The sequence below is a fragment of the Strix aluco genome, chromosome 21, assembly GCF_031877795.1.
Source record: "Strix aluco isolate bStrAlu1 chromosome 21, bStrAlu1.hap1, whole genome shotgun sequence".
NCBI classification, from domain to species: Eukaryota; Metazoa; Chordata; class Aves; order Strigiformes; family Strigidae; genus Strix; species Strix aluco.
This window is the reverse complement of record NC_133951.1, coordinates 2,265,206-2,291,247: the sequence shown is the minus strand read 5'-3', so window position 1 is coordinate 2,291,247 and position 26,042 is coordinate 2,265,206. Positions and strand designations below refer to the sequence as shown.

The 26,042-nt window shown below is 50.1% G+C and overlaps 1 protein-coding gene across 1 annotated transcript in view; it reads left to right on the top strand.

The window, feature by feature from the left end:
- Positions 1–23,368, top strand: part of LOC141933148 (heparan sulfate glucosamine 3-O-sulfotransferase 3A1-like) — a 39,803-nt gene extending 16,435 nt beyond the window's left edge. Inside the window, exon 2 of the mRNA XM_074847548.1 lies at positions 18,910–23,368. Within this exon, the coding sequence (XP_074703649.1) occupies positions 18,910–19,528 (619 nt within the window). The 3' untranslated portion in view covers positions 19,529–23,368. The remainder of the gene's footprint in view (positions 1–18,909) is intronic.
- Positions 23,369–26,042: the final 2,674 nt, after the last annotated feature.

Here is a 26,042-nt window from a genome sequence, read left to right as displayed (position 1 = left end):
TTAGGTGCAGAGAGATGGGGCAAAGGAGGGATTTCTGGAGGAGGGAGGGTGAGAGGTGCCAGCAGGCAGGTCTGAGAGTCCCATCCTCTGTGACCACAGCCCAGCCAGCTCTGCAGGACGTCAGCCCTTGCCCCCTCTGTCCTCAAGGCCGGTGTGGATGAGCCACTGCGTGGGTCCCCTCGGCGTGGCGTGGGAGCGCAGGCGATGCTCCACTGCTAACGAGGAGGTCCGGGAGCTGCCGTTGGCAAGGACGGTCCCTACGGGCAGCTCCTCAGCGACAGCCGGGATGTCTGTGTTCATTATGCACATCCCTTTCATGCCGCCTTCATTATTCGCATGCTATCTAGTGTCATTAAGATATCAAGTTCATTTAGGTACATCCACATTGGCAGTTTAATTATGTCTGGGTACTACTCTGTATTTTATTCATGGACTATCTGGGGGCGGTTGTCAAACACAAGACCAGGAGATAAAGGTTCGGTGGCTGCAGAATGCTAATGTCCTGCTGGTTCCCTTTTGACAAATACACATGCCAGTTATTACCAAACTGATTATTTCATTCATTAACGCCACATACATCAGCTCCCTTCACCCAGTATTATTGTATACATTCATCTTTTCATAAACAATTACCTGACAAGGTTGGGAAAGGCAAGTACTGGGGAATTAATGCTCTGATGGGAAGTTCCTGGCGTGGGTTAGTAACAAGGTGCTGGGGGGATGTGGAATGCCCCATTAGCGTGATCGCTTCATTAATCAAATTAGGGACAATAGCACGTCACTTGTGTGCCATGTTTCCCAACAATACCAAACCTGTTTGCGTTGTGCTGGGGGCTCAGCGGACGGGGCCCCGTCCAGTTTGTGGTGTTGGGGAGACAGAATGAAAGCCCAGGGACCCAGCGGGAGGGTTGGGAAAGCATTCACTGGGGCCAGACCATGGTGTGCGTTTCTCATCTGCCCTTTTAAAAATTATTATTTTTATTATTGTTGTTGTGAGGAACATTTGCATGAGAACAGGTTCTTTGTTTATTGTTTGTGCCTTTTTTTCGGCTTCCTCATATTGCTTTCCCAGAGCTGTAACCCTCCACGGTAGCATTAGCGGTGGTGGTGGGAATGATTAAGACACCATGAACATGCAACCATCTGGAGAACAAACACCCCTGGGTCTTCTTTCTACATTTTTTAACTGTAAAAGGCTGGTGATGGAGAAGAAAAAAAAAAAAGTACAGGGAGACATGAACAGTGAAGAATAACCAAACTCATGAAATAAGTGATTCCTGTAGTTTTCTTAGAGATCATGGAGAAACCAGCCAGAGGAGACTAGTGATGCTGCTCACCCAGCTGGAGGTCACTCTTGCAGTCTGGATCTGCTGCCAGTAACATCTTCCAGCACATAATGTCCAGCATTAACCCCTGAGGAGGGAATCAGACCTGGATCTGCTCGCAGTGACTTCCCCTGAACACATAGCCCACATGGTTTCACTGTGCTGTTGGTCCCTTATTTATTTCTTTAAATACATTGTACCCTCACCTGTTTCCACCAGCAAGCTCGCTCATTCTGATACGGAGAAGGAGCAGCTGCAGGAGGCCACCAACACAGCCAGAATCAATTCAGCTTTTCACTCAAGCAGACACGCTCGGGAAGTAATGCTTCAGGGGTCACACTTCTGCACTACTCCAGCACAGGATTTGCAAACTAAATAAAGGATCCGGGTGAGATTTAAGTGCCTAACTCCCTTAGGCCCCTTTGAAAAAAGCCCCACTGGAATAACTAAGAAGCTTTCACTGTGCTTTTGCAAAAGCATTAATCCTCCGTGCTATCTCCACGAGTCTCTTTGATCACACTTCAAAATCTTCATCTCCAGGGGTCCTCTCTGGGCTTTCCAGAGTGGCTTAAGAGCAGACAACTCGCTGCTTCTCGGGGAGACCTGGGCTCCCAAGACACAGACTCAGTTTTCAAAGCCCCGCCGTGGCTCTCCATGTGGGGATGGAAAGATCACACCATGCCAAGGCTCCCAGCGGTGCTGCTGCCCTGCAGGGTGAGACTCCCATGCCCTGACCATGGGGTGATGCCCGACTGTTGTGGTGGGCCGTGGTGTCAGCATGGATTTGAAATCTTGCTGCTGTTAAGAGTATCAGTGTGGATTTAGCCAGTTTTTCCTGCATTTTCTTGCATTTTCCCAGGAAAGCACACAAAAGAGGGAGCACACTCAGGCTGGGTTTTCTCCCCTTTGTGGATGCTGAGAAATGAAGGGGGAAGGAGGGTTGGTCTTGCTAAGCAGGGCAGCCCTGGAAAATGAGCGGCTGAGGGTCATCTTCAGGAACCGACCTGAAACCCCCAGCCCATGCCAGTTCAGTGCTGAGTGAGGAAGATGAGGGTTTATTGGCCTGGATCCAAATGACTCAAGTTGACTCATGAAGCTGAGGTCACTAATTGCTTGGGGGTTTTTCATTCATTCGTATTCTGGAGAGCACTTTCTTCTTTTTTACATTAATGAGCTGGAGTCACTCGTAGGAACCTTGGTGTCACTCTAATGCCCAACCAACAGCCTCCATGTCCCCCCGCCTCCTGGTGCAGCGAGGTGAAGGTGACCATGGTACAAACCTACGGACCAGCTGGACCTGAGCCGGATGCTGTACCATGTACTCATGAAATTTAGATCTACTATCAACTAAAACTTCCTGAAATATGTCAGATGACTCTGTTTGATAGCAGGTTAGACAGTGATGCATTCCCTGGGAGGAGGTGGAATAGCTGAGCGCAGAAAAGAGCTCTTGATGTGCGACCTTGTGAGCTCTGGCTAAAATCCTTTAATAGACTGGGGGGCTGGAGGAGGCCAGGGTGCGATTGCTCAGCACAGTTCTTCAGCACCAGCCCCTGCCTTGCCCAGAACTTGCAAATTAGGCTAGGAAGAATCTTTTTAAGCTTTCTGTTTTCTGGAGACTTTTGCCCTCTTTGCACTTGACTGCTTTGCTCCAGGAATGAAAGTAGGGAGCCCTTTCCCAGCCATTAAAGTTTCATTTAGCGAAAGGACAAAGAATTGGCGCGGGAAGGATGAAGAATGACTGCACGGGTAAACTTGTGTGACTCCATGTATTTTAGATCATAGCCTGAGGTCAGGCTCTCTTTTTTTGTAGTACAGATAGAGGATTTTTTGGCCTTGCAGCAGAAGGAAATGTGTAGTGAGATATATAAAGAAGTCACTTCTCAACATAACTTAGGAAACAACCTCTGTGCTCAAAAGGGGGATCCCTTGAGGTGTCTGGCTCTTTCATAAAGCTCTCTGTGGACGTTCACGTGCACATACACACACACACAAACATACATGAAGCATCTCCAGCAGTATAGGGCATGTCACAGTATTTTCCAAAACTTAATAATCTCTGTTGAATTGTTTAGGACTCTACAACATTATCTTGGAGGACGGATCCTTTTATCTCTGCAGAGAAGGGAGAAAATCCATCTCCTCGCTCCCGACAGACTCTGGCAGTCGGTCCATTAACCTGGAGGGCCACAAGAGTGTCCAGAACTCCCAAGAGTGGGTCTCAGCCTCCTGCGCCCACTGTCCAGTATCATTGTCCTGCCTCCGGCTTCAGCTGCTTTAATGTAGCTGCTTTAGTTCCTGCACTCACTAGGTCCTAATTTTTGGTCTCTGCAATCTGGTGGGATTTCTCCTCCTCCAGAGGCAAGGAGGATGGAGGAACACCTTTTTTTCCTCAGTCACCCCTGTTCAGTAGTTTTCTGTGTACTTCCAATTTCCAGGCAGTGTTTTGTTCCCTTTCATGTTGTCTGCAGCTTCTCAACCACTGCCCCTCTCTCCTTCTCCAGTTCCCACCCTAGCTCCTCTCCTATCCTTCTCTTCTTTCATGGGGAGAACGCATGCATTGCTGTGAGTCTGCATGGCTGAAGGTGTGCCTGTGTTTGTGCCTAAGAAAAATGAGGCAGACATGGAAAACAAGCAAATCACATTATATATTGCAGGCAATAATGTAGCTCCCAGGGGACAGAGATAATATAGTGAGAGACAAAGGAACAATAGACTTTGCTGGCCTGAGCACTCAGTTGATTGTGGCTTTTCTGGAATGATGCTTGACTTCCTCTGCGGGAGTGGTGAATCGGGCCTCGGAGCTGATAAGAGATCAGGATGCGGTCCAGGGGCTGTGGCGGGGATGAGCATTGTTTTGTACAGGAGCCCTTATTGTACATATTGCTCTTGGGGGGGGGGCGGTTCTTGCTCTGCACAGAAGTCCCGCAGCACAAGGGATGGGGATTATTTTAAAGCTGGCTGTGATTTTTGTGGTTTGGAAAAACATGCCGCTGTCTGAGGGACTTCGTCCAGAGAACTGTGTTGATTTGCACTCCCATTGAGGGGTGGGTGCTGGGGCGTGGGGCAGGCGGGTCATTAGCAGTGGGGGGGTGCAGCGGAGATTCCCTGAGTTTCGGATGCAAAAAGAGGCATCAGGATGAAGCTGCTGGCATGAACCACGCAGAGTGCTTCCCCCCGCCCCACAGCTGGGGCTTGGGGTGCTTGGGGGGCACAACGGGGCTGTTACTCCCCAGGTTTGGAGGCGGCTGAGCGGGGGGCGCAGGGCAAGGTTAAGGCAGAGGCTGTTGGGGTGCGTGGTGGGGATGGCTTTCCTCACCAGCCTGGGCGCGAGGAGCCTTCCAGACCAAAGCACCACTGGCTTTTGGAAAAATTCCAGCTGGGATCTCTCCGAGGGCTACCCAAAGTTCCTTCTACAGAGGCAGACAGTGCTTTGAGATGTGCCTCAGACTTTCCTTCTTCTTTCCTTCTTCCCTCCCTTTCCCCATTTTTTCTTTTTCCTTCTTTCCTTCACCTTCCTTCCTTCTCTTTTTTCTTTCTCTTCTTTCTTTTTTCATCTTTTTCTTCCTTCTCTTCCTTTCTCTCTATCTTTTTCTTTCTCTCTTGCACTTTGTCTGTCTGTCTTTCCACCTTTCTTAGACCTCAGCAAATTCCAGGAAGGCATCAGTTGTCTTTAACACCCAAAGGAAAAATCGAAGGGAAGGGTTCAATTACTCGCATGAAAAATGAGTCTCCTAACCGAGGTCTATCCATTTGCTAGTTGTGCTTGTTTTAAAACTGAATTATAGAGACTGCACATTTTTCTGGAGACAAATGCATTAATTTTTCTCAAAACAGACAAGAGGGAAGCAGAGGGAAAATAAGATAATAAGAGTTTCCACAGTGATTTATATGCCTTTGTGAAAAATAATGGGGGCAGACGGCAGCGTGCACCAGCAGCCCGTGGGGGAAGGGGCAGGGGGGGGTGGCAGGGACGACTGCAAGGAAAACTGCCAGAAGTCCAAGTATGATTGTTGGTTTTAGATGATATAAGATCACTTTATGTCTCTGACTGCCTTGAAAAATCTCTCTTTCTGTCTATATATATACACACATAAAATATATGCCATATGATGCACTTAAAATCAGCACAGGCTATACTGTTTATACAGGAAAGGATTGTGTTTCTTGCCGACCTCTCCCCAGCCCTCCTTCTTCTGCTGAAGAATAAACTGGGACCTTTAGAAAACAAAGTGGTGGCTACAATTTTTAACAGATTTGCTCTTGCATATATTTATATAGGGCAGGCGAGCCCTTCCCCAGGGCCGGCTGCCTGCGCTCTTGGGCAGAAACCAGGGGGGTTGAGTTTATTTTTTTTTATCTGTTCACTTTGGTTTGATTTATATGCTAAAAGAGATATTTTTATTATAGTGCATAGTAAATTGGGTTTCTTTATTGCTCATGAGAGCTGTTTTCCAAAATTGGACTATTTATATAGTACACTGATTGCAATGTATTTCCGATCTTAACGTCTAACTGTAGGGAATAAAAAAACTTATACTGAATCGTATTTTTTTTAAAACTGCAACCTCTTTTGAAATAAGATGAAATGAGTAACTTTTTCTCGAGAAGATGTTGTGGCACTCAGCAGCTCCCAGGAAATCATCGTGTTTTAGTAAGTAAAGTCTTTTGGTGGGAACTGGAGACTCTGGAAGGTTTTGAAGCAGTTTTGCGGTTTGCCCATTGGCATAATCCACGGGAAACACATCCGGGAGGCCAAAGGCCACCGGAGCTGTAGTACCTACACTGATGTTTTGCTCCAGTTACTTATAGGAATGATTCAGTGAATTTATTCCCCTTTGGTTTCTGAGTAGAAAATCCTGTGGCGTTCAGGCAGATACGAGAGCAGAGGGAGGCTGGAAGTGATGCTTTAAAGCCAAACCTAAATCTGTTCCAGGGCAGATGGTTAATTGTATGGATCAATTTATTTGCCTAATGCAAATCACATCCCGTTTGCCCATGGCGCTGGGGGAACCGGATTCCTGTTTGTTTTGCTAAAAATTGGGCTGAGATTTCACTGCATCTTCCGCAGCTCCCACGTGAAGCTCCCCCGCAGCGAGAAGGTTTTGTCATCCGCAGTGGAGGATCACCGTGTCTCCGGGGCTGGTGGAGAGGAGAAACATCAGCTCCCGTGGAGAAGGGCTGGGATGGGGATCAGCTGCCAACACCGTGCTGGTCTGCAGGATTCAACCTCCCGCCTTCATGGCTCCAGGCCGGTGAAGGTCCTTTAGTGGATGACAGGGTCCCTTTCTCCCACCCCAACACCAGGCACCCGTGTGGGTCTGGCCTGCCCTGGTCCCCTCCGGCCATGGACCAGGAGGGTGTTTCAGGGGGTTCCCAACTTCCCAAATGGGCCTAATTGAAGCCTAAAGAGATTTTTCACAGATTCATGGCTTTTCAAAGGAGAAATTTGCATATTAATAAGAAGCTGTTCAGACTGATTGGCTTAATGTGTTTGGGGTAAGTATAATTAAATGTCAAGGGAAATATATCATGAAGTAATGAAGCTGAAGCTAATTTATCAAAAAATGAGTCCTAGAAAGGGAGACACTTCCAATAATAAACAGTTCTTTAACCTTCCTCTTTAAGATGATTTGCTTAGTCAGGGCTGAAATGTGCGGTCTGGAAGATCCTCGAGTGAGAGAGACATGAGATGGTTATTGGTTTGAGGTGGAGGTTTTTCCATGTTCTCCCCAGTATGAACCCCTCTGCCCTGGGACCCCAAGGCTGAGCCCACCAAGGGGGTTCACCCAAGTCCAGGGGTGGGGAGGTGCAGCTCTGGTCCCTCTGAGGCCACCAGCAGCACCTGGGAGGATGTCTGGGGGGTGTACAGGTGTAAGACTTCAGGGGCACCCTTAGGGAAGAAGAACAGGCTTGAGATATAATTATATCAGATCCTGGGTCACTTATGCCCTTTTTTTCCCCTCATCCCTCAGTCTTTTCTCTTTACTCTGTAAGCTTTTCAGAGCACATGCCACCTCCTGCTCTGTTCACATACTAGCTGGGGATAAAGATCAGCCCATATAGGCACATCATTAATACGAACAAAAAAATGCAGTGGACTTTCAGAATTGTGATGTAGGTCCCAAAACTGGGTATTTTAACATCATAATTGAGGAGGGTGAGGTCCAGGCTGAAGGCCGGTCCCTGTGAAGGCTGTGACCTGGTGAAGGGTCTGGAGGACAGGTCTGATGGGGAGCGGCTGAGGGAACTGGGGGGGTTTAGTGTGGAGAAGAGGAGGCTGAGGGGAGACCTCATGGCCCTCTGCAACTCCCTGAAAGGAGGGTGCAGAGAGGGGGGATGAGTCTCTTGGGCCAAGGAACCAGCGCCAGGCCAAGAGGGAATGGCCTCAAGCTGTGCCAGGGCAGGGTCAGACTGGCTCTTAGGAAGGATTTCTTTGCAGAAGGGGTTGTTGGGCGTTGGAATGGGCTGCCCAGGGCAGGGGGGGAGTCCCCATCCCTGGAGGGGTTGAAGAGTCGGGTTGACCCAGCGCTGAGGGATCTGGTGGAGTTGGGAACGGTCAGGGTGAGGTTAATGGTTGGACTGGAGGAGCTTCAAGGGCTTTTCCAACTGAGATGATGCTGTGATTCTGTGACTCTTCCACATCCTTCTGTGTGATGGAAAGAGATTGTGAGCTCCCTCCCCATGGTGCAGCCGTGCCGTGGGCAGATGGGCATGCACTTCTCAGCAAATCTGTGCTTTGGGTGAGCACTGGGTTCACAGGATTCATGTCCAGGCAGGCACTGACTGTCCTCTGCCATCCACCTCCAGAGGTGACTTACTCCTGTGCACACTGGGAGTGGGACTGGGAGCTCTCGATTTGCACTTTGTGCACTTGCAAGGAGAAAGGCAGGGTGCAAGGCTGTGAAAGCATTGTGCCCATCGTCTCAGCTGGAAAATCCTCCTTTGGCATGATATGGCATAGAGGGGAATTAGGTTGCAGAATAATAGAGGCATCTATAGAAGAGAGCAGAAGTAGTGTCTATTTTCATTAAAGAGGCACCACAATTACAATAAAAAACAGCACCAAAAAGCCAACAGAACCAGCCACCAGAAGCCTGAATTTACCTAAGCAAATCCATCGGGGAAATGAGGAACCACTTTTCATTTGGGAGCTACATCAGAAATATGATAAAATCACTGTGGGCCTGATTTACTCCCTTGCAAGAATTAACTGGTGCTGCAGGGATTTGGCAAATGGCTTGTGCCTTATGCTTGGAGCCCCAACTGCTGCCAGGGTTAAGCTCTTGCTGGGGAAGGTGCATGCTGCTGGAGAGGCCACTGTGGTGTAAAAACACGGTGGAATCAAACAATGCATGTGGCCACTACCAGAGGTGATGAGCACTGGGTCATCTGATGAGGAAGGGCAGGGTTTGTGCTCCCCAGTGCGTACCCCACAACTGCTGGGAGTGCCTAGAGAGGAGCTCTAAGGCTGGGTTAAAGAGCAGCTCGTGACCAGGCTGAAGGGGAACCACTGCAGGACTCCTCAGTGGCAGAGATGGCTGATGAACCCCAACCCCAGCAGAGAAAGCTCCTTTAGATGGTGCCTAGTGGTGTCTCCATTCCCGTACAAAGGATGGAGACATGGTAAAGGGGCTGTGGCCAAGGGCTCTGGAGATCCTCATCCTCTTCTGCTAGGCAGACGGCTGGGATTTACCAGCAACGCCACCAGACAGGACCCAGCGTCCTCCCAGATGGCTGCAGAAATACGCCACGATGACTTGGCTTTTTAACCATTGGAAAGAAAACAACTACAAAACGCCCCTTTTCCAAACCCCATCTGGTCAGCCCAAAGGAAGCGGCAGTGCCACCTGTGGTTGCCTCAGCTCTGATGAGTTGCTTGTTCCAGCAAAGAAAATCAATAGCTTGCACAGCTAATGGCATCAGAGAGTTTCTGCTTGTCGATAGCACTTAGGCACTGGTGGTCTCCGGGAGATGCCCAGATGTGCTTCCCAGCACAGTGGATTTTCGGGAGCCTCTCGGCACAGTTCCTTCTCCCACACTGGTGTGCCAGGACAGCAGCATCGCCTCTCGCCTTCACTGGGAGCCAGGAGCCCACCAGGCACCTGCCTGAGCACAGGGCTCCCCGCTTACCTGCTGCCTTCAAAGCAGCAGCTCCGCTCGTCAATAATTAATCAGAGCAATTAGACAGAGGGCTTGCACACCGTAATTAGCTCTGATCACTGCAATCTCCCTTCCGGGGGGGCGGGCAGCGAGGCAGGAGGCACTGGAAGCACAGCGGGGGGACAGTGCTGTTGAGCAAAGACCCACGTGCAGCCCCTCTTCGCCTGCAAACGCCTCCCTGCCCCTCGAAAACGCCCCACGGCCCCGTCGCTCCAGGGCTGAGGAAGCCAACGTGAAGTTACGCGTGTGGCTGCTCATACGGGGGGGCTCTCGGGGGCAGCGTGAACCCCTTATCTTGGGGACACTGCCTCTTCCTGATGGGTCACCTCGGCCCGGGGTCACGGGGCTCGGCCGCCCTGCCCTTGGCCAGGGATTGTTCCTGCTCTTCCTGAGCAAGGTCATGGCCCTGAGATCCAGGAAGAGAGTAGCCACCTGCGGAGTATCAACGGCCCCGTGCAAACAAGCCACTTTCTCCGCGGCGTTTCTTTGATGGGTTTCCCAGCTCCTCGGGAAGGAGGCGGCTTCCTGGCTGTGACCTCGGGCTGGGGTGACACCGGCTCTTACCCCATGAATGCTGCGCTGGAAGCTGACTGCCCAAGTCCCTGTTTTGGAGGCAGTCAGCTTTCTGGAGGGTTTTTTCTTAAATGCTGAAGTGGTTAAACCCACTGGTGGCAGGAAAGAGAGCTGCCCACAGCGCTTGGTGTGCAGTGTGGGTTGAACTAGGGGCGGGGGGGGTGTCATCTGCTGAGGACCCCCCCGAGCCTGGCACCAGCCCTTGGGTGGACTCATGTGATGGGCACAGCTGCCTGTCTTGTCCCTCTGTCTCACCCTGCCCTGGACAGACAGCTGGGCTGGACCAACTGGCTTTGGCTGCTGCTGGGGGTTTGGATGGGGACACAGCAGACATCTGGGGGGGTCCCTGTGGCCCTGTGGGCTGCAGTGTAGCAGGGGGTTTGCACCATGAGTGCCGGCTGCATCCTGTGACGGGCTGTCGGGCATTGCCGAAACTTCAGAGGGAACTTAACTGGAAGGAGAGGAGGCAGGGACGGGAAGGCAGCTCTGCTGATAAGATGCTGCTTGACAGCTATACCATGGAAACAGATGCTACTGGCTGCAGATGTAATGAGATACATAAATACCGAGACTTGCTCAAATAAACGCCGGCATCCGCCATAAGGACGGGCTGGGGAGCTCCCGATGCTGATAACTGTGCGTCAGCAGTGAGCACGGAGCAGCCAGGTTTGGGGGGTGGGGGGACGAGAGGCCCTGCCTCTGGGAGAGCATTTTATTCGGGAAGGAGGCACACTAACGGCGGGCGCTTTATCCCCTGCAGCGATATCAGCAGCCAGGGCTGTGCCTGTAGCACCCAGCAGTGACCGTCCCTGCAGCCTGGGCTCCAGCCCAGGTGAAGGTGCCCATGCTCAGGGGTGTCTGCCTGACACCAGGTCTGGGTTTTGGGGTATTTTTTAAGTGTCTAAAAGTGATGATACACCCCGTGTGCTTTGAGAACTGCCCTTTCATCCCAGCACAGCTCAAAGCAACGAGGCCCTGTTTTCATGTACGCTTTGATTTCTAAGATGCAGCTGGACAGGGTGCTGGGCCATCTTGTCTAGACTTGTGCTTTTACAAAAAAGGTTGGACCAGATGATCGTTGAGGTCCCTTCCAACCTGGTATTCTATGATTCTGTGATTCTATGATTGATTTTAAACCCCTCTGGAGTATTTGGGATAGTAAAAAAGCTGTGTCCTGGGAGCTGAGCTGGGCACAAGGGAGCGTGCCAAGGTGGCAGGAGGCTCCTCAGCACATCTCAGGGGAGCAAATAACCCAGGGACCATTTACTGCTCGTAGAAATGAAGCAGTCCTGTGGGACGCCTCTCTGACCACAGCCACAGGAACAGAACCACGAGTATCCCAGCAGGTGATGCACGCATCACAGAATCACAGAGTCATTCAGGTTAGAAAAGACCCTCAGGATCATCGAGTCCAACCATCAGCCCGACTCTACAAAGTTCTCCCCTACACCACGTCCCCCAACCGTCCTGCATGGTTTGCAATGATTCAGTGGGGACAGAAGAGCAGAGCCAGAAGAAAACTCAAGGCGCCTGACTCTACCACAAGTGCTTTGCAAGGGTGCAGGCATCCTCTGGGAGGTGATGGTTGTATTGTAGGTCCCCCCAATAACACCTCGATTTCCCTGTGTGTTCTCTTTACCCAGAGGAAATGCCTTGGCATAGGTAGGGATGGGACAGACCCACGGTCTTCCTTGTCCTCTCCCAGGGCTATTCCTGCCTCTTATTTTCCTTCAACCTCAGCCCAATCCATCCTCCATTAAAGCCAATGGCAAGAGTGTCCTTTTGATACTAATGTCCGTTGGACTTGATTATTACATCAGCAATGAGTGATTTTCTTTTTTTCTTCCAGTCCTCTCTGATCTGTTGCCACTCTCCTTTCAGCTTCCTCAAGCCCACAGCTTTTCTTGTTTTTTTAAAAGTTGTTTTATCAGTTTCCTGAAATGCATCTTTCCATTTATTGATTTCACCTGACATCTAAAGGAAGGCAAAGCAGGAGGCTCAACTAACTCCAACGTGCCCTCACAGCTCATCAAAGCAAATTTAGAGCCTTGCTAGAGCTGCCAGGGCAGCACAGCCCCTGGTCTGAGACACCGGCCTCATAGCAGGGACACATTCATCTCTTTAGGCAGTGTTTTTTATTTTATATACATACATGGTACTGGTTACATCAAGTTATCACTCTCGCCAGAGCATCTTTCTTTTCAGCAGTCTCCTGTACACGCTGTAACGGTACTTCTGGGAGTGTGGGCTCAAGGGTGGGGGAAAGGCAAGTGCTTGTGATAGCAAGTTTTGGTTTTTTTAATAAATTTCTGCTGCAGAGGCACTACTTAAAATGATTTGGAGGAAGAAGAGAAATGGTGGGGGGAGAGGAGAAGACAACTTGCTGGTGGCTGCAGTAGCACAGGGAGCAATGCGCACTGCTTCGGGAGCATGAGGCTGCATCAAGTCACAGTGGTTGCTCTGCCTCAGCTTCCCCATCCTCCTTGTTCGATACCTTCACGCTGGAGAAGGCTCCATGTTTCCCCCAGGACTGCCAGCTGCGTTATGTGCCATCACCGCAGTGTCTGGCCCCTTCCTGGAGACAGAAATTCTGGCAGCATATAGAGAAGTGAGAGGTGAAATAAGCCCCCTCAGAGTTAATTTTCCATCTCTGCTCTGCCCTGCCATAGCATCCGCCATCTCACCAGTCACTTGACATACAGAAGGCAGCACACAAGGGAGAGAGGCAGAAAACACTGTCAAGTGGGACTAAAGGGCACAAGAGTGCCAGTACCCATCTTGGGTTGCTTCTTGTTTTTTCGGGTGTTTGATGGAGGGGGGTTTCCCTCAGGCCTTGGGCACTGATGGCTCCCAGAGATGAAATGAATGCATATTTTTCACCTCCTTCTCTTCCTGCAATACACAAAGACCAGATAATTTTGCACAGACAAGCCATTTTCATTTTTAATACACTGCCGCTTTGCAGTGCAGAGGCTGGACTCGGGATGGGTGTTTGCTGGTGGGAGAGTGTCCCATCCTCCCTGTGACCCCGTGTTACATTTCTGGGAGCTGATTTGGCCCTTCTTTGCCAGAAAGGCTCTTCCGTGGGATTCAAGGTCCCGCAGCTAATTGCAGAGCTTTTGGGCTCTTTCAGAAAGAGCAGCATTTCTTTGATACAGTTTTCCTGCGATGACCTCTTCGGTGGCACTTCCTTAAAAACAGCACTTGCCACCACAAGAGACTTCCTTTCCCACCACTGCTGCGGGCTGGGGTGCTCCAAACCCCAGGCAAACCCTGGCCATTGAATCTGGAGCAAAACCAAACTGCAGCTGGTTTAAGCCGAGTGGGGCAAAAAGTATCAGAGGGAAGATTTTTTTTCTTTGAAGATTGCTCTAAGGTGTTTATTATCACATTCATTGACAACTCATCTGGAGCCATGAAAGCAGAGAGGCTCCTTGGTTGCTCTAATATCTGCCTGGGAATTTTTCTTCCCCATTTCTTTGTGTGTATCCCACTGCTTGAACCAGTAGCTCAGGCTAGTGGCAAAGATGGAAAAAGCACGTGGAGGCTGGAGCAAGGTTCTCCCCGGCCCAGGCTGTCCAGGGAAGGTGTCTTGGGGTGCAGCGCAGGGGTAAGCGATGTCCTTCTGCTTCTGCTGTGTCTCATAACCCCGCTGCAACTTGCAGGCTGTGTAATGGAAAGATCCTGATAGCTAAAAGTCACCAGCACCTTTGGGAAAGCCCAGCTCTGCGTAAACAGGCTGTACAAAACTCTGGTTTCATGTTTCTGCTTCATTCCCAGCCTTTATCCAGTGGCCTGTGTGCCCTTTTGGGGCTGTGGCCAGGTCAGCGGGAACGTGGCCAAAGATAAGGGTAAACATCAGTGTGCTGGAGAAGGGGCTGTGCAGCAGCAGCTCCTCCTTCGCTGCCTCGCTGCTGCTGCAGACGGGTGGGAGAGCACTGAGTTGGCCCAGCAGCACACTGAAGGGGTCCAGGGCCACAAACAATGTCCCTGAGCTGTCACTGCCGTGCGGATGCCCTGGCTTTGGGTTTTTCTACATCTCAGGACTCAGTTTACGGTGGTTTTGCACGTTTGGGCTGTACCCCTGCCATGTTTGCTGGGGTGCTTGCAGACCCTCTGCTCTCCTCTCCTGCCCTGAGCGAAGTTGTGGCTGCCCCAGGGACAGCAGAGCCCGTTGGGGTGACACAGCTCAGCCTTTTCCCCTTGGCTGGTGCTGGGACCAGGACATCAGCATTTGGTGAGCAGGGACTGATCTTCCTCCTTCGCTGTTCATCCACTCTGGGTTGTTCCCTGCTCCAGCACCAAGGAGCTGCGTTGCTGCCAGCTGCAAACCCCAGTGCTGGTCCCAGCCCATTCTCTGCATCCTCCTCCTCCTCGGTCACATTGCAATGGCCATGTCAGGCAGTGTACAAACTCATTTTTCTGCTGCAGGTGAGCTCAGGGTAGACCTGGCCACGCACACCAGTGGAGAAGGGCGTGCAGGAGCCTGCAGCTGAGGCGCTGCTTCGCCACAGGGCAGTGCTGACCCTGGCCACACAGGGCGGGGAGGACACCATCAGTCCTCTCTGCGGCATCAGGCTTGGCACTCTTTGTTCAGGATGATCATTTCAATCCATCCAGCATGGATACCCGGGCTCTGACAATTTTTAAAAGTCAAACTAGGATTGCGAGGGAGCAGGAGCTCACCTTCTGGGGTTAAGAGATGAGTCCTGCCCTTAGCACATGATGGGGGCAGGTTTTGCCGGAGGCCAGAGGGCATGTGGGGCTGGTCGCTGTAATCATGGCAGCTTTATTTATCGCTCTGGGTTGTGATGGCATGAGGCCTGGTGAAGAGCTGCCCTTATCTGCCAACACCAGCCTCCCTTCGAGAGAGATCTGGACTAGATTTATGTGGGAAAGGCTTGCAGCAAGTCCATCCACAGCTGCCTTTAATGCCTTGCATGCTGCCAAGGAGCCCAGGAGGTCCTGAGCAGGACATGGCTTGGTCCAGCTGGGAGCAAAGCACCAGATGGACTTCAAACAGCAAACTCATCTTGAGTTTTCTGGATCCAGTGACCAAAAGCTGCTCCTGCCTCTGTGGGAACCAGCAGCACAGGGCTGCTCCTCCTACATGGAACAGGCTGTTCCCTCCCAAAAATCTCATTTCTGGAACAACCAGTGCTTGTTTTCTCGCTAATCACCAGCTTCTCTTGCTGTTTCGAGTTGGTTGGACAGCAGCACAGGTCAGCTGAAGCAAACCAGATGTTTTAACCCATTTCCCAGCCCCTGACGAATCTGAGGCGGGTACCCATCATGGGATGGCAGCAAACACTGACACGTACCACTGCATCCCTTCCTTCAAGTTGAATTTCCAGAAACACAACCCTCGGGTGCTCAGTCTTGTAAGGACTGGTATGTTATTCTGGTTTCTTGACATAAAGTGATGCTTTCTTCCCCAGAGTAATGCTCTTGCTAAGATCAGGTGGACTCTGATCTCCAGGGTGAGGGTTGAGCCAACACCCTGCTTGCCCTGGGAGACTTAAAAGTCAAGCTTTTTAAAGGCATCATTGTGCATCCATAAAGAGAGATAACAGCCATAATAAACATGACACCAAAGAGCAGTTCCCACACCAGGAGTGTCTGAGGCTTGGGAGCCTGTTACTGGGACGTCCTAATGTGACCCCAGCACTAAAGTGCCGATGTCAAGGACAGACACGGCCGGGTGCATCAGGAAATCCCAGAGCAGCACCGCGAGGGGACCCGTAACCGCCTGGTGCTTCACCCCCCAGCCCGGCCCTCCGAGGCAGCCGACCCCGCAGCCGCACCTCTTCCCCCTGGCCCGGTGCTGGAGGGTTTGCTGCAGCGGCTCACAGGGAAGATGAATCCAAACTGTTGCATTACCAAAGTGAAGTCCCGCAAAGCCCATTGGGGTGGGAAAGAGGCCACAGCCTCTGCGAGAGCAGCCACGGGAGCCACCTCGGGGGGGCTTTGGCCGGACACAGGAACGGCCATCTCGGCCACCACTGCTGGGAAGAAAGTACGGACCTGGAAAAGGCCAGGTATGAATATGCACACATAGCCAAAATGCTCCCTTTGAGGAAAGTCTTCCTCCCCTATTAAGTAATTAAATAAAGCCCCAAGCTCTACTAAAATTAAAATAACAGAATCCATTTATTCTGGCAGGGCCCACTGGTGGCTGCTCTTGCCAAAAACATTTTTGTGGTTCTTGTCTTTTCAAGTGGCTCTTTTGCAATAAAACCCAGATGCCATTAGTCCAGGGAGGCCTCCAGGCAACTGTTTACATCCATGAAAGATGCCCTTTGTAATTAATTAATCTCCCAAAAGCTGTGGTAGCACATTCCCCGTGGCTCCTGGCATGTCCCTGCCCGCCGGCCCTGGCAGTGGAGGTGCATGCTCATTCCTGGGCGCTGAAGAAAGCTTTTGTGTTGCAGCCTTGCCACGAGAAGGGTTAATCTTCTCCTTGGGAAGACACAGTGGAGATTTCCACACTTCTCAAAACACAAACAGAAGTCAGCGCGCCTTCCCGCTGCCCTTGCTCTGCTGCCGGTTCAGCGGCTCCCGCTCGTGCTCAACAGCCACGTGCAGTTGCAGGAGGTTGTGTTACAGGGGCAGGGATCAGCCAGGATTGAGCAGCAGACAGCGGGGAAGGGGGTACAGCCTGGTTCCTTCACCCTTTTGGGGTGCAGGTGCTTTCAGATGGCTCAGTCGTCGCAGGGTTTCCAAAGCAAAGGGCAACAACACGACATCTGAGCAATGTGGGCTTGGTGCACATGGGGGAAAAAAGGTGGTTCATGAGACTGCCCTGAGCAAAATAACAGCTGAACCGCTGCACCGGGGCAGAGCAAAGAGCCGTCCAGCCCAGAGCTTCTTCCAGATGGTGGCTGGTATCAGGTATCTACAGAGGAACACACAAAAGCTGGTGGTTTGTGGGGCTCCTTCTCCTGCTGTCTCCTCCCAGTGAGGGCAGTCAGGGCTGGGAGCTGCCTGTGGCTGAAGCGGCTCAGGGACTCTCACCTTTCATTACCACCAACTCGTTTCATCCACCATGAATTTGGCCCGTCTGTTTCTGAACCATTTACACTTTGGGCCTTTGCAGCATCACACGATGGCAAATCCCACCGTAAAATTATGTGTTTGCTCAGCAAAGGCCATACTCATGCTGGTTTTGAACACGTCTCCATCCTTAGCAGCAATTGCCTTTACGTCTCCACATCCTTCAGGATGCACAAGCGCTCTCCCATACCCCTTGGCTTGTTTCTTCTCCAGCCTGAATGTCACAAATTCATGGAGTTTCCCCCAACCAGAAGCCCTCAGCAGAGACCAGCAAAGATTTGGCTTCTCTAGGACTATGTCTTTACTCAGCTTCTTTGTAATGTGGTTGCAAATAGAATTGCTTTAGGAAGGGTCAGTCCTCGCTGCCTCATTTGTAACATAATGACTCAGCCTGGGGTTTGGTTGTTATTGGTGTTTTTAGCTGTTGTTGGCTTTTCATTGTTGCTTTTTTGATAGATGAGTTTAATTTTGCTGGCATATTGCACAGGTTTGCAAACCAGATGTTGCTGCTGCAAGACGGTAACAATAAGGCAGGGAGGGAGCCGTTCATCACGGCACACGCGTGTCGCAACTGCGGCAAGGTCAAAGATGAGGGGTCAGGGCATGGGGGGGACGCGGGTCCCTGCTCCGCGGGACCTGGGGCCGCAGTTGCCATGAGAACTGCTGGTGGCACGGCGGTGAACCTCACCGGCGCTGCAGCCACCTCCCATCCATCTCCCGTTCCCCCCCGGGAAGGACCGGACTGTTGGAAGGAGACCAAGCTGCAGAGGAAAACTGCTGAGAGCCTGGAAGGAGGGATGGGTTTGTGTAACCAGACGATGATCGTGTGAATCGCGGGGTTTTTGCAGATGCTGGCTCCTGTCCGGGGGTGATACACGGGGTGATGCAAATGTGAGGGGATGGGATGTGGTGTGGCAGGAAACGGGGAGCAAGGAGAGGAGCTGGGAGCACCCAGGAGGAGCAGACAAACGGCCGCTCATACGGCTCCTACACCCTTCTGGCTTGCCTTAACACAGGAGCTCGGGTTACCCTGCGGCCCTTTAGCAAATCACACCCAGTGCCTGGCCCAGAAGGGCTTTGAATTCTCAAGGAGACCATGGAGCAGGATGGGCCCTGGTCTGAGCCCCAAGCCCCTTCCCGCTCCCGGCTGGGAGAGCTTCCCAAAGCAGCCTCCGTGTAGGATTTCTTTGGGTGGAAGAAGGAAATTGCTGAGGTCAGGGGGCTGATATTGCACATTTTTATGTGACATCAGCTTGCTGCCACCTTGAAAATACCAGAAGATAGAGTCTTACATCCTGGCCCTTGAAAATCCCTTGTGTCCTGCAGGAAGGGAGTGTTGTTACTCTAGAAATTCACTGTTATTCCAGGGAATTTAAGCCAATGTGCAGGAAACCCCAGTGTGGGCAGAGAGGAATTTAAAGGGATAGGACATGAGGATTGTAGAGATGTGCTCTGTTCTTACAGTGCCATTGCAAGAAGGAAGCTGGGATCCCCCTCAAGAAGCTCCTTAGAGGCCTTGAATAGGCAAAATGGATTTAGGTCTGATTCTAGGTAAATAGGCAGCCGAAGGCAGTGGGAAATCGGGAGTGTATTTAGGTGCTTTGCTAAATCAGAGCATTATGGGCCTCCTGACAATCCATGCAAGGAGGAAAGCACCTGGGCTGGAGGCGTGAGGCCCAGGAGCATCCTGCCCTCGGTACCCGGGACATCCCCAGAGCGGTGCCTGCGCTCAGCCCCCCCCACCCTGCCCAGGGGCATTTGGCACTTAACGTGTCCCTCTCTCCCCCTCTCTCAGGGACCTCATGCCCAGGACGCTGGAGGGGCAGATCACCATGGAGAAGACCCCCAGCTACTTTGTCACCAAGGAGGCCCCAGCCCGCATCTCCTCCATGTCCAAGGGCACAAAGCTCATCGTGGTGGTGCGGGACCCTGTGACCAGAGCCATCTCGGATTACACCCAGACGCTCTCCAAGAAGCCCGACATCCCCACCTTTGAGAGCCTGACCTTCAAAAACAGGACTACGGGCCTGATCGACACCTCGTGGAGCGCCATCCAGATTGGCATCTACGCCAAGCACCTGGAGAACTGGCTCCTCTACTTCCCCATCGGGCAGATCCTCTTCGTCAGCGGGGAGAGGCTGATCAGCGACCCCGCGGGGGAGCTGGGCAGGGTCCAGGACTTTCTGGGCCTCAAGAGGATCATCACCGACAAACACTTCTACTTCAACAAAACCAAGGGGTTCCCGTGCCTGAAGAAGGCGGAAGGCAGCAGCAAACCCCACTGCCTGGGGAAGACGAAAGGCAGGACCCACCCCGACATAGACCAGGAGGTGGTGCAGAGACTGCGGGACTTCTACCGGCCCTTCAACATGAAGTTCTACCAGATGACGGGGCAGGACTTTGGCTGGGACTGAGGCTGAAAAAAAATAATTTAAGAAAAGGAAAATATAATATAATATATATTTTTTTTACATATCAGTAGAGAGGGGGAAAATGCAGAAAAAAAAAATAGTTGTGCTGAAACATGATTTGTTCTGATTTTTTTCTTTTGACATTGCTTTGTTTTCTTTCTTCTCTCAGCGATGAGGTGATTTGTCCGTCCAGAAAAGGAGGCTGTGAACAGCAACCTGGTCCTACTGACATCACCTGCCGCTTGGCTGCTTCCTTCGATGGGCCCAGGGTTTAGCACTGTCTCTGTAAAAAAAAAAATGCAGGTGCAAGGTTTTTAGATGTCCTTAAGTCCACCTTCAGAAATGACAAGGATGCTCAGAAGAGCTCAAAGCCTCACTGGAAGGTCAGCCAGATTTTGGCTTGCAAACGCCATTTTAGACCAGACCTCATCACTTTTGACAATGAAACAAAGGAGGCTTAGTATCTAATTGGCTTTCAAAACCTTACCGTAGGGGATTTTTTTATTGCATGAAACCTTTGGTGACATTTTTTTCATTCATCCAATTTTTTATTTGACTTTTGCCCCTCCTAAATCAAGCTCTTTTCATCAACCAAACTTATTTTTCATCTTACAGAAGCCAAAACCAATAATCCTTTGTTTTGTTTTGAGACAAAACAATTTTGGTAGCCAAAAGTGAAAGAAAACAAATGATTCTTTTGACTCTCTGACAAAAATTGCCAGGTAGTCAAAAGGCCTCATTCACAGGAGTTGGCTCTAAACCAGTGCTCCCCATTGCCAACAACGTGTACCCCTTTTGCTACACTGACAACAGAGTGCTTTTCCCAGGGGGGCCCATCTGAAGGGATTTGGGTGATGGGCAAGGAAGGTCCACACTGAGATGATGCTTGTGGTACACCTGTCTTGAAGGTGATGGGAGACCCACCATCCCACCACTCTATGCAAGAAGCAAGTTCACAGTGTCTGGCGGATGCTATTTAAGCCATAATGAGAATGTTTTACGTTGGGCCAGTCTTAAAAAAAAAACAGTGGAGAAAGGGTGGTTTGGGAAATAATGAACAAAAATCACGTCCAGAAAGGGGAGAGAATGAGGAGAAGATGATGGAAGTTTTCTTGTCCTTTACCAAAGGAGAACCGAGGGGGAAACGGGAAAAAGAGCATTGGTTGTGCAGGGCTTTAAAAATTGTCAGGCAAAATGAATCTCCTGTTTGTAATAACCAGGAGCTATAAATTCTTTGTTTTGATCCTTATCACCTTTTTTGGATGGTAGAAATGCCTCAGCAACAGAAATCTATTAGTGAAGCAGGATCTTGTATTACCATGGGCTCATTTATCTGCTGGCTCTGTATCTTCAGCATTTTCTGGACTATAGAAGCACCTAATTATCACTTGGTGCTGTATAAACACCACATGATGATGCTCCCTCTCCTGACTCTAAAAAGCCCCTGATGGGGTAAAACAAACTAAGTGGGGGATCACCTGGTAATCCGGTTAGGAAAAAGCCTGGGGACCAAGCTCACTGGCTGCCTGCACACCAGCCAAGTTCTTAATAATTAATCACAGCAGAGCAGAGATTTCAAGGAGTCTGAAGAGAATTGTATCTGAAATTTCAACTGAACCCAAGAGGGAGTCATTTCCACCTTGGGCTGTCTTGCTTCACAGGTTAGGAAAACAGCTTGGTGACTCCTCAGCTTCATGGCACCAAGTTCCACAGCGGGTGTGGAGCCACATCCCCTCCTGGCTGCCCTGAGCCGCCTCCTGCCTACCCATCCCTACACACCTCCCTCCGTTCCCGAGGATGTGGAGTCCTGGGACTCCTGCAAACACCTTACAGCAGAAAGGCAGGTGAGGGATCACACAGACCCCCAACAGCCCCCCTCTTACCTGCTTCCCTCCAGCCCCTCAATGTTCATGCAAGAGATGACATGAGAAAATCAGAGATGGTCAAGCAGCTTTGGCTTCATGGGGTTGTGATCCCTCCCAGCACCTCTGCAGCTCAAAGCTCCCAAATCAGAAGCTGGAAGAGCACTGGGCTCCCCAAAGTGTCAGCAATCTGCTCTCTGCCCATGCCGGCCAGATCAAAATGGGCTTAAGGTGCAGCAAAAGGATGGGGGTTAATTACTGGGAAAACCTTTCTAACAGCAAGGCTTGTTGGGGCAGGAAAGGGAGATGGTCACCATCCCTCCCACGTTGTGCTTTTCCATCCAAGTGTGAAAGCCAAGCTGGCGGCGAGGACAAGGCATCACTCACTCACGGGCATAACTGAACAGAGTCAGCACTACCCAGGCACCAAGTCTGAGGTTTTTCCAAGCTGAAAAGAAGATTTAAGCATAGCGTGTCTTTGGTATTTCAAGAAGACTTAAGGTTGGGCTAATCTGTACAGGCCTTTGACAAGTATAAATATCACTTAAGAGTATGATTTAAAAAAAATCAATATAATTGCATTGCTATTGTCTTTCATATGGTCACATTTAGACTAGTATAAAGCAGCTTTATAGCGCTACAGATTGTTCTTCCCATATTGAACTCGCTATAGCAGCACCTAAACCACCTTCATACCAATGAGTTTCTACAACTGCCACCAAATCACTGTCATTAAATCAGCAGAGCTGCGGTGTGTACACAAGCCTACTATCATACGTGCCTTTAAAAAACCCTGCCCAGCACATTGAACTCAGCTACACAGGCATACTTTCCCAAAAATGCTTCAATGTTTTACTTCCACTAATTTCTGAGGGTTTGAATCCCTTGCTGCACACCTAGTAAAACTATTTAGGGATCTGAGACTGTTAAGTGATTTTTTTGATCTGGGCCATAAGTATTTTTGAAAATCCCTCCACATATGAACGATGGCTTTAAAAAAGAGGTCATGCAATCAAATTGCTTTGAACTCTAATAACATTTAAGCCTCTAAACTCTTTAGGCTTATTTTAAAATCCGGCCATGAAGTTTAGATTATTTTAACCTAAGAAGAACTGGAAGTAAACTATTGAAAACCGCACCCTTCCTAGGGCTACAGTATCGAGCATGTGTATTAGGAGGGGAAAGTAAAAGTAGCTATAAATAAAAAGGAAAGTGACCTATAAAGTTTGATTTTTTTTTTTTAAAGCAGAAAAATCTATGTTAACGATGAGAAACTAATTAGGTGTATTAAAATTCTTCTGGTTTCAATAATCAGATGTGCCATTAGGCACTGATGAAGCTTAGGCTTATATGCCATGCAACATTTGGATTTTAGAACTTTTGTTTTAAAAGGAAAAAAAAAAACCTTTATAAAGCATCCTATCAATGTCAAGTGCCAGCTGTATCATAAGGAGGAAGCTGTTTACAATGAGGGTGGTGAAACACTGGCACAGGTTGCCCAGAGAGGTGGTAGATGCTCCATCTCTGGAAACGTTCAGTGTCAGGTTGGACGGGGCTCTGAGCAACCTGATCTAGTTGAAGATGTCCCTGCTCATGGCAGGGGGTTGGACTGGATGAGCTTTAAAGGTCCCTTCCAACCCAACCCACTCTGATTCCAAGATCTTTGAGCAGACAGACACATCTACACCCCCCAGCTGAGGTATGCGCAGGCAGGCAGCACATCTCGGGGGGTTTGCACAGCACCTCACCCAGCCCTGGTGCACAGAAACCACCAGGAGCTCTGGCGCAGGGGTGCTGAGCACAAGTATTGCCCCCAAAGTCTTCAAAAATCGGGTTTTCTCCACTGATGGTGACATGCTTTGGCACAGGCTTGTACAGTCCAGTTCAGAAAGGCAGCTGAACCTGAGACCTCCCTTTAGCCCACTGCAGCAGCAGCTTTCAGCCAAACCTGAACTGTGGGAAGGCTCTTTGCACTGTTTCAACCAGCCACACCTGGAAAATTTGAGAGAAATGGGTTTTTCTTTACCAGTGCAGTTTGGCAAGACAAAACCTGGTCCCTCTGCTGCTGTGATTTGCATCGCTGCGATTTCTGGAAGGGCAAGGGCTGCTGCATCCACGTTGTAGCTGGCGCTGATTTTGTGCCATGGGAAATTTAATCAACTCCTAAGGAAATGCTGCCACCCAATAATTTACACAGTTAAACGGAATATAAACACCAACATGCCGTGAAGATCAGCGTATGAGACTCCTCTATGTGGTATTCAGGGTGGCCTTTGGGGTGCAGCACTAAGAAGTTAAATTTCCAGCAATGATTTGGCCGTGCCTACCCTGCATTGAGTGATTTTGACTAACACCGACCCTTGGCCTCCTCGGTTCTCCCACAGACACACTAGCATACACAATGTTAGGTCTCCGGATTAGGAAAAGACAAAAAATTGCCCATTTTCTTAACCATTAAAAAAATTCTTGTTCGTATATAACAGTTTCTGGGTTTTCTCTCCTCCCTCCCCTTTGCTTGGTGATACTGTCATCCTTCTCCCTTTGGTGCTATTTCAGTATGAAACAGACTAATTTTAATTTAATTTAAGAATGAAAAAGCACACATTTAATAAAGTTTACGGGTACTGAGAGGCTGTGCTCTCTTTTTGCTGGCGGCAGCAACCTGGAAAGAGTGGGCAGGTTTATGAAAAAAGGGGAAAACAGAATTACCCACTTGTGTCTGATATTAGTGTCCTAAACCTAACGCACGGCCCAGCGGCTGGGGGGGCTCTGCCTGCTGTGAACTCCCCAGAGACATCATCGGCATCGTTTCCATAACCTCTTATCTTCCACTTCATGTTTCTCCAGCAAGCTTAATGTCATACTCCTTTCTTTGGATTGCAAAAAACCTTGAAAAGTCAGGTCTTCACGGCTCCCCCCGCCGTTGACCCCTTAGCCGTGGCTGGCCATGCCACGTCCACAGCATTTCACCACCGAGTTTGACAAATTCCTGGTTTTCCCCCGACCTGGTGGGAGAGGAACAGACCCAACTCACGGTACATTGCGTGAAACCCGATGTGGAAGCAATTCACCAAGAAATATATACAGCAGAGCAGCCCCCGTATATCAGGTTTTCTGTGTGGTCAAGTAAAGTGATATTCTATTTACTTTTTTAGATGTATAAACAGATTAAGTCCCAGGGAAAATATGCTCCCAAACTTCATAATATTTTATTAAACCGCTGAAGTTTAATATAATCTTTTGGCTTCCACAGAAAAATTTTCCATTTCTTTTCTAAGCACCTTTGATTTTATTTTCTTTTAATTACTGTTATCCGGAGTTAACAATGTGGGTTTTGCACTCCACCCAGCAAGGACTATCCAGATTAGAAGTGGAGAATTTTGCTGAAATACAGAAATATCTATGTGGTGGTAAGAAGTCAACGACGCCTGGGCGGAAAACTCTAGAGAAGCCAGTGTGCAGAATGAATTCCCCTCCGCCAGGCAATAACAAGGCCACATTCCTCAATTCATAGCATTTATTACCTAAGACATTGGCCAGCCATGGCTTTTGAACAAAATTATACCTCCTTCGTCTTAGGCCTGTCCACACGGCTGCGCGGGGGCTGGCGCGCTGCTCGAGCTCGCTTCATCCCGGAGGCAGTGCGGCTCACTGCTCCGTGGGGAAAGCTCTCATTAATCCAGGTCTGACGCTGCCCTCAGGCTCAGTACTGTGCTCTGTGAACGCAGCTTTGGATGCATCGTCTATCCGGGTGTGAAGCTGCTGGCGAAGGCCAACACTGTGCTGAGCCTCGAGCACACCGCTTGGCCAGGGAGCTTCCTAATCTGATGACCAAGAAATGTCCTACGGACAGCCCAGCTCATGGTGAAAGCTGCTGGGAGCCAAGCAGAGCTCTTCAAGAAAGACTCAGCACCTGCATCTCAGCATCGTTAAGTAGGAATAATGATGGTAATCATCATCTCATGGTTCTTAAGACAACTATGTAACTTCTGGAGGCCAAATTCACTGTGTGAGTGTTACCCGAGGTCCTCAGCGCAGCAGAGGAACTTCAAATGCAGCTTATCAGCCACAAGTACATCTTCCTTGCCAAACCTCTTCGCTATTTCCTCTCCTGCAACTTGGAACAGTCCTGGTAATGGAGAGCCCTTCTTCTCAGACACACCAGCATCTGGCCTCTGCGAGTTCCTCCATTAGCGCTGGGGCAATGGTGATGTTGTAGACAGGATTAGACCTGCTTGGCCACAGTTTCTCCAGCTTATTTCTTTTGTTCTTTCACCAACAGCTGTGATTTAGGGCATGTGAGCAACATCTAAAGGAAATGACTGAGAGGTATTGGCTGGGGAGCACTTACCTTCCCTTGTACAGGGCTTATGGAACAGAATCAATAGATTTTTCTATAGTGCTCACTGCTGGAGACCCCCCCGTGGCTGGGGGAGATGGCAACGGAGTGAAAAAATTCTCCTGAGAAGGACAAGTTTAAGAGCACAGAGGAAAGGAGCCAAATGCATCATATCGACAGGGCGAACAGAGTCACGAATCTCATCACCTGCCTCTGTGCACGCCTGCAGCTGCACGCTGCCTCGTCTGCAGCTCACCGGGGCTCTGCCGGTGCAAAACAGCCTCAGCGGCTTCCCGGGACCCACAGCCTCAGGGCG